This window comes from Alligator sinensis, unplaced genomic scaffold (genome assembly GCF_000455745.1).
Source record: "Alligator sinensis unplaced genomic scaffold, ASM45574v1 scaffold850_1, whole genome shotgun sequence".
NCBI lineage: Eukaryota > Metazoa > Chordata > Crocodylia > Alligatoridae > Alligator > Alligator sinensis.
The window spans coordinates 577,439-587,206 of record NW_005842742.1 but is presented as its reverse complement, the minus strand read 5'-3'; the positions used below and the strand labels follow the sequence as shown (position 1 = coordinate 587,206).

General features: G+C 54.2%; 1 protein-coding gene across 1 annotated transcript; it reads left to right on the top strand.

Annotated features, from left to right (window-relative positions):
* The first annotated feature begins 469 nt into the window (after nucleotides 1–469).
* LOC102375893 (chemokine-like receptor 1) lies at nucleotides 470–1,567 on the top strand. Its single transcript, XM_006034505.1, has one exon. The coding sequence runs from the start codon at nucleotides 470–472 to the stop codon at nucleotides 1,565–1,567; it is 1,098 nt and encodes a 365-aa protein (XP_006034567.1).
* Nucleotides 1,568–9,768: the final 8,201 nt, after the last annotated feature.

The window sequence follows — 9,768 nt, the reverse complement described above, 5'->3', positions numbered from 1 at the left end:
CTGACCCATTAGGCTCCTATACCCCCGCAAAAAAATTAGGAATAGAAGACGGGTGTCTGGGCTCCCAACCTCTCCTATGCTACTTCTCTCTAAGGCTATGCTCCCTTCCCAGAGCTGGGAGAGGACCCAGGCATCCAGGCTCCCAGCCCACCTTGCTCCAATTCATTTGACCTCAACTCTGTTCCTGGAGCTGGAGGTGGAACCCAGAAGTCCTGATTTTACAGCTTCTCCTACTCAAACCTATGGGCCTCCAATACTCCCCTGTCAAAGCTGGGAGAGAACCCAGGTGTTTGGGCTCTCAGCTCCCCCCATCTCTCATCCCCCAGACCTCGCTCTTCTCCCAGAGCGGGTGTGAACCAACGTGTCCAGGCTCCCAGCTCTTAGCCTCTAGACTCTACTTCACTCTCTGAGCTCCTCACCCTGGAAGTGAAATTAGATCTGGGTTTCTATGTGACAGGCTGCTGGGACAATGATGGAGGGGAACTCGTCCTTCTTGTTCAACTCCACCTCTACATACCTGAACATCTCCATTTCCTCGGCCTACCCCAATGCCTACAAGAACCAGGAAGACATCACCACACAGATGCAAAGGAAATCGGTAATCTTTGCCACCCTCTACATGCTGGGCTTCCTACTGGGAATAACTGGGAATGGTTTGGTCATCTTTGTGATCGGCTTCCGGATGCCAAAGACTGTGGTCACCATCTGGTATCTCAACCTGGCCGTGGCTGACTTTGCCTTCACCTTGTTCCTCCTTGTTGAGGTGGCTTATTCTGCCCTGGGTTTCCACTGGGCCCTTGGGCTGGTGCTATGCAAGATGTACGGGGCCATTAGCTACCTCAACCTCTATGCCAGTGTCTTCTTCCTCACACTCATCAGTGCCGACCGCTGCGTCTCCGTGTGTCTCCCCACCTGGGCCCTCCGGCACCGCCGCCCTCACCAGGCTTCTCTGGTGTCTTTGGTCATGTGGTTAGTGGCTGTAGCTCTGAGCATCCCATCTCTGGTTTTCCGGGACATTAAGACCGTCTTGAACTCAGGGAGAGAAATCATTTCTTGCTATGAGAACTACATTCTTGTTAATGGTCCTTCTCCAGAGGAGGAGGACAGGCTATGGATATGCCGGCAGCAGGCGATGGTTCTCACCAGCTTTGTGGTTGGCTTTCTGGTGCCTTTCATCCTCATCTTGAGCTTCTATGGGGTCTTGGCAGCTGCTATGAAGAGAAGCCACTTGACCCGGTCTTCCAGGCCTTTCAAGATCATGGTAGCAGTGGTGGTCACTTTCTTCATCTCCTGGTTCCCCTTGCACATTGCCCGGCTTCTTGCCCTCGCAGGCCACTATGAAAAGCCAGGGGTGCAACACTTTTTTGATGTGGCTGTGCCCTTAGCCTACCTCAGCAGCTGCCTCAACCCGCTGCTCTATGCCTTCATGGGAGGCGGCTGCCGGGACATGCTCCAACACTCCATACTGGCCACCTTCCATGCAGCTTTTGAGGAGGACTCAGGTCAGAACTCCCCATCTCAAACTGGGGACTCAGGGATCCACCTGGAGCAGGCATCACGCATCTGAGCAGGAAGTAGTGGCTCTCTTGGAATGCAGGGAGAACTCGGGCATCTGGACGGGAACACATCTGGGGGTGGAAGGAGGCAGTCACAACTCTCACTTTGATGCCTGCCCCACCCAATGTCCAGTAGAGACAGTGACATTTCTACTCAGGCAGTGTGGCAGGCCAGTAGGGGGCGATTCTGCATTGAGCCACCCACCTCACTGCGCCCAACCATTTTCCAGGCTCCGAGTGCCCTCCCTGGGGTGCCTCACGTCCGGCCGACCCCTTCCCTGGAGCACACCCGCTAGCCTGGGGTTCCCGCTGCCACCATCCAAGGCTCTGGACTCAATTCTGGCTCTGCGCACCGTGGAAAACGCAGGCCTGATCATCCAATGAGTACTAGACCCAATACAGGCACTTGGGGCACTTCCCCAAGTCTGGGGCTTATTAGGAAAGTCTCCCTTAGTCCACCGACCTAAGGGGCCTCCTCGGCATAATTTAGACCCACCCCTCAATAAGTCTCCCACACTGGTCACAAAGGAGAACTTTATTGATTACAGGGGGTAGGGTGAAAATTGGGTAAAAGTAGAGCAGTATCATAGAAATATCAGAGGAATCCCATAGAGCAAACTAGAATGGCTGAGAGAGCCTTTTGATCTCGCATCTGAGTTACTGTAAGCTAACTATCTAGTCTGATCTCGAGTAGCTTACTCACACGCATCATCCAGAGGTGGTTGGAGTTTCCCTCTGGAGGCAGGGCACTGTTTGAGAATGCGGTTATGAGGAGGGAGCCAGGTTCAGATTTACCTGGGTGACCACATGGCTAATGGCTACCCTTCTTCCTGGCCCGGGCCTTTAAATAACCTCTCTGACCTCAGCAGCCCGGTCCAATTGAAGCTGCTAGTGCTGGCCACTAGCCAACCAATCTAAAAAAACATCACTGGCTACCTGGGCCGGTGAGTGGGGCTTTTCCCTCTCCCCTCCCCCAGGTGACCAAAGAATCCACCTCCGAGGCACCAGGCTTTTGTCACGTAGGCGGGGAGGAAGATCCCCCTCCCTCAGGAATTCAACACCAGCCTCTCACGCTGGCAGAGACAAATTTCTGGAGAGGGACACAGACGGTGGCATTTCTGCCACAGGCAGCACTGTGGGGGGTCTACTGATTTCCCGTTTTATTACAACTAACCCAATCCCTGCTAATCTTTTTATTCTGTAGGTGTTAATGCCACCCCCACCCCTTGAATAATCTTGATGTTCCACTAATCACGCTCTTCATTCTTCTGCCCTGTTGCTCTCTGTTGGCCACTTCCAGTAATGTCTCTCTTCTATGCTGTAGCCCTTCATACCGGTTTTTACTTGTACCTAAATACCTTGATGCAGGGGTGGACCTATCTGATGCAGGCATGGTGATGATGGACAGTGACATATTGGAGGCATTGTCAAGAAGGCGAGGCTTTGTTTTCCTGATTTCTGAATAAGTGACAGACATTTAATTAAACTAACATTTGGGTAAACAAAATGATTTCTCTGGACTATTTTGGCCCAGGTAGTCATTGTTTTTTTTTTAAGCCTTTCATATATGAAGCTAGTGAAGTTGTGCCCATTCCAGCAAGGTCTGTGGTTGTTTTTTTTAAAAACAAAACTGGACTGAGGCAGGGCCAGGCTCTGGAAATCTCAGTAGAGTTTGAAATGCTCTTTAATTGGAGGAAAAGATGCATTGCGTTTTTACATATGGTAAAAGGGGCTTGAAGAAGCATCAAACCCTATATCCACCCAGGCTCCCGGCCCCCAAGACCCCACTCCCCCTCCACACCTGGACATAGAACCCAGGCATCCGAGCTCCCAAATCCCCTTTCTCCAACCGCCCCCTCCCCCCCAACCACACTCGTCCCCAAGAGCTGGATAGAGAACCCAGGTGTCTGGGACCCCAACCTCCCATACTGTAATCCACCAGTGCCTTCTCCTCTCCTGTAGCTGGGGAGAAAACTCGGGCATCTTAGCCCCCTCCTCCAGCCCCACATGCCTCACTTCTCTCCCAGAGCTGGGATTAAACCCAAATGTCTAGGCTTCAGGCACCCATGTTTTAATACCCCAAGCCCCGCACTTTCCCCCTGGACTGTGGGGAAAACCCAGGTATCTGGCCTCCCAGCAGCCCCAGGGCTCCCAGTCCCCTCCCAGAGATATGGAGAAATGGTATTGGTGTTTATTGAGCTAGGGTTGGAAAGCTCAGACCCAGACACCTGGGATCTCTCCGGCTCTGGGAGTTCAGTGTGGGGTGTGGGGGTTGCAGCAGGGGGGCCTGGGAGCCCAGACATCTTGGTTCTCTTCCAGGTTTGGGAGAGATATGGGATCTAGTGGATCAGAGCAAGGGGCTTGAGACTCGGGACTACTGGGTTGGTGTCACTTCTGGGAAGTGGGGGCTGGGGGGAAATCTCCCAGGACCCTTGGGTTCTCCTGAGTGGAGTGGGAATTTCTGGGTTCATGGGGAGAGGGGTTGGAGGGGAGGTTGGGAGCCAGGACACCTGGGTTCTTTCCCCGCTCGTGGAGGCTGAGTGGGCTGGAGCAGGTGGGGCTGAGAGCCAGGACCCCTGGGTTCTGCCTCCAGCTCTAGGCCAGGATGTGCGGTGAGGCTGGGAGGCAGGATGCCTTCTTCCTTCCCCCTTCTCCCCCCACCCCAGGATGCCTGTGTCCCTCCCTTCCTCCCCCAGCCTTCCTGGCTGCCTGGGTCCAGACTGCCCTCCTCCCTGCCTCGGACCCCTGGGCCCTTTTCCAGGCCGGTAGCGGGGAAAGGCAGCAGCTTGTCTTAAGCGTGGCCTTCTGCTGCCCCCTAGTGGCTGCCCTGGGGAATACTGCTCGGGCACCTGGGGTTCCCCCTACCCGGCACCCGGTCTCCACTGTTCTGCCCCACCCCCCGTCATCTCTCCCTGATCAGGAAAGGGAATGAGATGTGGGGCGAGGAGCCCAGACACCCGGCCTCTGTCCCAGCCTTAGGGGGGAAATGGGCCCTGGCGGTTTGGTGGGGAGGGGTCTGGGAGCCCGGGCTCCTGGGTTCTCTCCAGTTGTGGGAGGGACTGGGGACTGGGGCAGGGGGGATGCAGGGCTCCTGGGTTCTCTCCCTGTGCTGGCAGCTGGTAGGTCATAACTGCTGCCCATCCACCCCCCCAGCCCTGCTCGAGGACCTCCAGCCCCTGTCCATCTCCCCTGGCCTTGTCCAGTGGCTGTGTCCATGGTGCTGAAGGCAGCATCCAAAGCAGCTGGATCCCAGGAGCACCGGGACAGCGGGGCTGGAAAGGACCCACTGGAGATTTATTAGGATCATGGTGCTTTAAGGGATCTTCCAGGATTGTGGGAACAGTGGGGCTGGAAGGGGTCCAGCAGGGATCACCCAGCATCGTGGGGACTGCTGGGCTGGAAGGTATATCACAGGGATCCACAGAATCATGGGGACAATGAGGGTGGAAGGTATATCCCATATCCTAGGAATCTACCGGGATCATGACAACTGACAGGCTGAAAGGGATATCACAGGGATCTACCAGGATCATGGGGACAGAGGAGTTGGAAGAAACCCACCAGGGATCTCCCAGGATCATGATGACCATGAGGCTGGAGGGGGTATCACAGGGATCTACGAGGATCACAGTGACAGGGGCCAGAAGAGATCTACCAGGGACCCACAGGATCATGGGGGCAGTGGAGCTGGAAGGGATCTCCCCATCATGGATGATTTTCCCACACACTCAGACCAGGTCATGGCACGCCCAGGCTCCACAGGGGTTCACGTGCGTGGTGCTCTTGTCTGTGGCCACCAAAGAGCAACAGGGCTTGGCCATGAGCTGAGAGCCTGGATGCCTGGTTTTTTTGCCCCCTGAGCAAAGCCACAGTGCATGTGGTTAGCAAGGTGATTTCCTCTGCGCTCCAGAGCTCTTGCCACTCCCCGTCCACTTCCTGTCCCAGAAGCATCTCCCCACCAATAAGGACCTCCTCTCCCCTCCCCAACCCTGGTTCATGACAGGAAACTAGGCCACCTCCAACCTCTCCCCCTTCCCCCTCCCACTACCCTCAGGGTTATAAAAGTCCCTGGTCCCTATGCACCACTCAAGTCCACCCAGCTTGGAGTAGCTTAGGCCAGAGGCCAGAAGGTCCTTTGCATCCTTGTCTTCCTCACGTTTCCGGCAGCTCTATGGTGAAAGTGAGCAAGTGTCAGCTTCTGAGTGGGGTTTGGGAGACCTTTGCAGTGGGATCAGATGAAACTAGGATGGAGTATTGGTGGATGAATGGACTGTGGGTGGGTCAAGGTTGGTTGGATGGATGGATGGATGGATGGATGGATGGATGGGAGGAAAGTCTGAGGATAGATGGGTAGGTGGGTGTATATGGGTATGCATGGAGTGTGGGGTTGGTGGATGGATGGAGGGGAGTATCTGGGGATGGATGGTGGGTGGATGGATGGAGGAAATGTGGAAAGGGATGGGTAGATAGACAGGTACATGGCTGTATATGGCTAAATGTGGTATTTAGGGATGAGGTTATAGACAGAGAGGATGTGTAAATGGATGGATAGATTGATATAGGTGTATATGAGGATGGGTAGATGGATGGATAGATGGATGGGGTGTGTGGGCATGGATGGATGGAGGGTATGAGTGGGAAGGAATGCAGAGATAGAAAGGTATGTGGGTGTATATGGGGATAGATAGATGGAGAAGCTATATGGAGATGGATAGGTGGAGGGGCAGCAGCATTAAAAATGGACCCACCTGAAGGAATAGGAAGGGCTGCCCTGCAGAGGGACACCAAAGAGACAGAGCACGAAGAGACAGAGTTTGCTCCAGTAGGGATACCGTTTGCCCTGGTGGCGAATGAAGCCACTTTGAAGGTAACCCTCTTGGAAGTGGGAAGGGTGATGTAACCCCAGCAGGGTTAGAATGAGAGACAGTAGCAAAAGGCCGAAAAGAGCCCTGGCCTGGGATTGGCTGAGAGGCTTGGTTAAAAGAGGGGAGCAGTTTTCCCTGGAAGAGAACAAAGGAGAGAGAGGGGGTGAGAGACAGGCTGGAGACCAGGGAAAGGATCTCCCCACGGCCATCTCTCCGAGAGCTCCTGGCAGAGTCCTGCAGAAGTAGCAGCAAGAGGCATTGGAGAAGAGCGCTGCACTGTGTCCTGTTCTCCCTCCCTTCCCCTCAGAGCCGCTCCGGGGCAGGACAAGAGAGGAGCTGCCTGTGAGGAGACTCCAAGCCTGGGAAGACCCTCCTGCAAGCTCCTGTGTGGCTGGGTGAGTGCAGCAGGGGAGGGGGACACAGGGCCAGGGCAAGAGGCTGGAGACTGCCCAGGTTTTTTCCCCTGTGAGTGGGAAGGCACCGGGAAGGGGCTGCATTTCCTGGGTGTTGTGAGGCTGTGCTGGGCAGGGGAAACTGTTACAACCTGCAGCCCAGACACTGCTCCCTGCTGAGCCAGGGCCGGGGTCTGGGCAGGAATCAGCTCCCTTGCAGGGACTGCAGGGGAGGAGCCACCACCTGCTGCACCAACACTCCTGGAGCTTGTGCGAAGGACACCAGCACCAGGGACCACCTTCAGATCCTGTGCAGGGACACAGACAGTCCTAGTTCCTGAGTCACCCCGCCAGGAGCAGTGCACATGGGGTCCTCAGTACTCACTGTACGAGTTATAGACTGTGTAAATAAGTTATTGATGGTTTATTACTTGGAGTATCAATGTATTTATATATTGGTTCCTTATTTATCATGGGTAATTTGCATACCTTCGCCTAGTGTAAAGTGTATCCAAGAAGCATTAACCTTTAAGCCACCATAACCAGGTCATGCGGTGTAACATTTGTTCTATTGCACTGGTTATATGTTACCTTGTAAATAATTAAATCCTGTAAATAGTTTTATAACAGTCTGCAAGGTTATTTAATTGTAAGGGGAGGCTCTCCACTTGGGGACCCTGCAGCAGCTACCCAGGGAGCTGAGCGGGGCCACTGGCTACTGGGTACCCACTATTCAGGTGAGAGCGCGAGTAGTATCACGCTCACAGTTACAGAGGGTTTGGGGTGGAAGGATGGATAGATGTTGGTGTATGTAGGGATGAGTGAATGGAGGGAATGTATGGGAAGGGGTGAAGGGATAGAAAGGTACATGGGTATATGGGGATAGATGGGTAGAAAGGGTGTGGGATGGAAGGATGTGTAGATATCAGCGTATATACAGACAGATGGTTAGATGGATGGATAGAGGGTGTAAGTATGGATGCATGAATGGATGGATAGAAGAAGCGCAAGGGAGATATCCATCCACCCATCCATTCATTCGTGCATCCATCCATCCATGGTCATAGATGGATGGGCAGAGTGTGTGGGGATGGACTGATGGATAAATGGAGGATATAGCAAGATCCATGGAGAGATTCATGGATGGATAGAGGAGGGATGTGAGGAGATGGATGGATGGATGCAAGGTGTAGGATGGATGGACGGAGGAGATCTCTCCCTGCCCTGCAAAGCGAGTGGTGGCTGGGGGTGAGAGCTGGGAGCTTGGTTGCCTGGGTGCTATCTGCAGGCTATGAGGGTAGTGGGGTCTGGGTGGATCAGGGAGAGCAGGAGCCCGGACACCTGGGTTCTCTCCCTGGGCCGGGGGCTGTGGGCTTGGAGCAGACTGCCTCAGGTGCGACTGGTGAACTCTGGGGCAGGTGGGGCAGGTGGACCGTCACACTGTATCATCCAGTTCCAAATCTTTTAAAATTTTATTTTATCTGTTCAATTTTTGTTTGGTTATGACAACAATGCTATCAAGCACAACAGAGATTGTTTATGTTTCTCAAAACTATAACCTTCCCCCAGCTTCCTGGCTGCAAACCCCCCAGTTCCCAGCCAGAGTGCCCAGCCAGTTGCAAACCTCTCCACGCCCTCAGCACCCAGCCAGCTTCGCCCCCTGCCCCGCTTCCTGCCCCGCACCCATGCCCCTGCAAGCACCACTGACCTCACAGACTCCAGAAGGAAAGCGAGCCCAAGACTAGCATTGGATGACTGAGGGCGTCAGGCCCCACCCTTTCCCCTCCGGGCAGGGTTGTGGTTTCCCATGGGTTCCTGGGAAACTGCTCTTTGCCCAGGCTTGGGCGTCAGTACAGGCACCCCACTGCCTGCTTAAACAAGTGGTTATTGCCATCCATTCAAACTGTTCAGGTGTTTCTACTGCTCATGTGCCACTTGGGCAGTAAGGAGATCACCCCAAGGTGCTTACTGCACATACACAACTTTTTGTTGTGTATGCTTAGTGGGCGAGCATAATCATTGATTATGTTACAAACAGATGTAGGCAAGAAATAAATATGATTACTTGTGTTTACATTGTTAATTCAACTGGTGCTGTTTCGGATCCTTCCAATTAACAATACTATTACTTTTATTTAATTGTTCAGCTGATGCAGTTTTTGTGTGTTGAAACTAGTGGGGCAGTGCCCAAACATGCCCTATTGGCCATCCGCCCTGCCTTACACCTCTCCCCACTGGGCTGGTGCATGTCTCTGGTCATGTTCATCCCCTGCCAGTCGCGCACAGTCCCTTCACACCATGCTCAGTGTCTCCAAAATATCTCCTTCATCCCTGGGGCAGGGTAGGAGCCACTGTGGCTTCGCCCTTTCTACCTCCACCCTCATTCAGCACCCCATCTCCAGCCTTCCTGGACCTCCAGCAGGTGCCCAGCTCTGTTCCCACACACCCAGAATCCTTGGGGAGGAGAGACAACAGCCTGCCCAGCATCCCACCTTTTCTGGAAGCCTGGAGCCAGGCTTGAGGTACCTTCCTGGCTGCCAAAGGGAACCCAAGCATCCAGGCTCACCCACCCTGACTAGCTGTCTAAGAAGACTGGGAGGGAATCCTGGCGCCTGCGTTCCCTCCAGCCCCTGGCCCTCATTCCCCTCCCAGAGAACCCAGGTGTCCAGGCTCCCAGCCCCCTCAGCTCTCACAACCTCCCCCTGACCCTACTCTGCTCCCAAAGATCCCAGGCATCCAGGCTTCCAGTCTCACTGCTGTTACCCAGGGCCCCACTTACCTTCCAGAATTGGGGCAGAATCCAGGCGTCGGGCTACCAGCCCCTGCCCCTGCCTGCAGGGTTACAATCCCCAGCTGTGTGCCTCATGGGTTACTTCACTCCTGTTTCCTGTCTCAAGGGGCTGTGCAGTGGGAAAATAAAACTGTTCTTCCTGTGTTGGCCAATCTCCAGCCTCC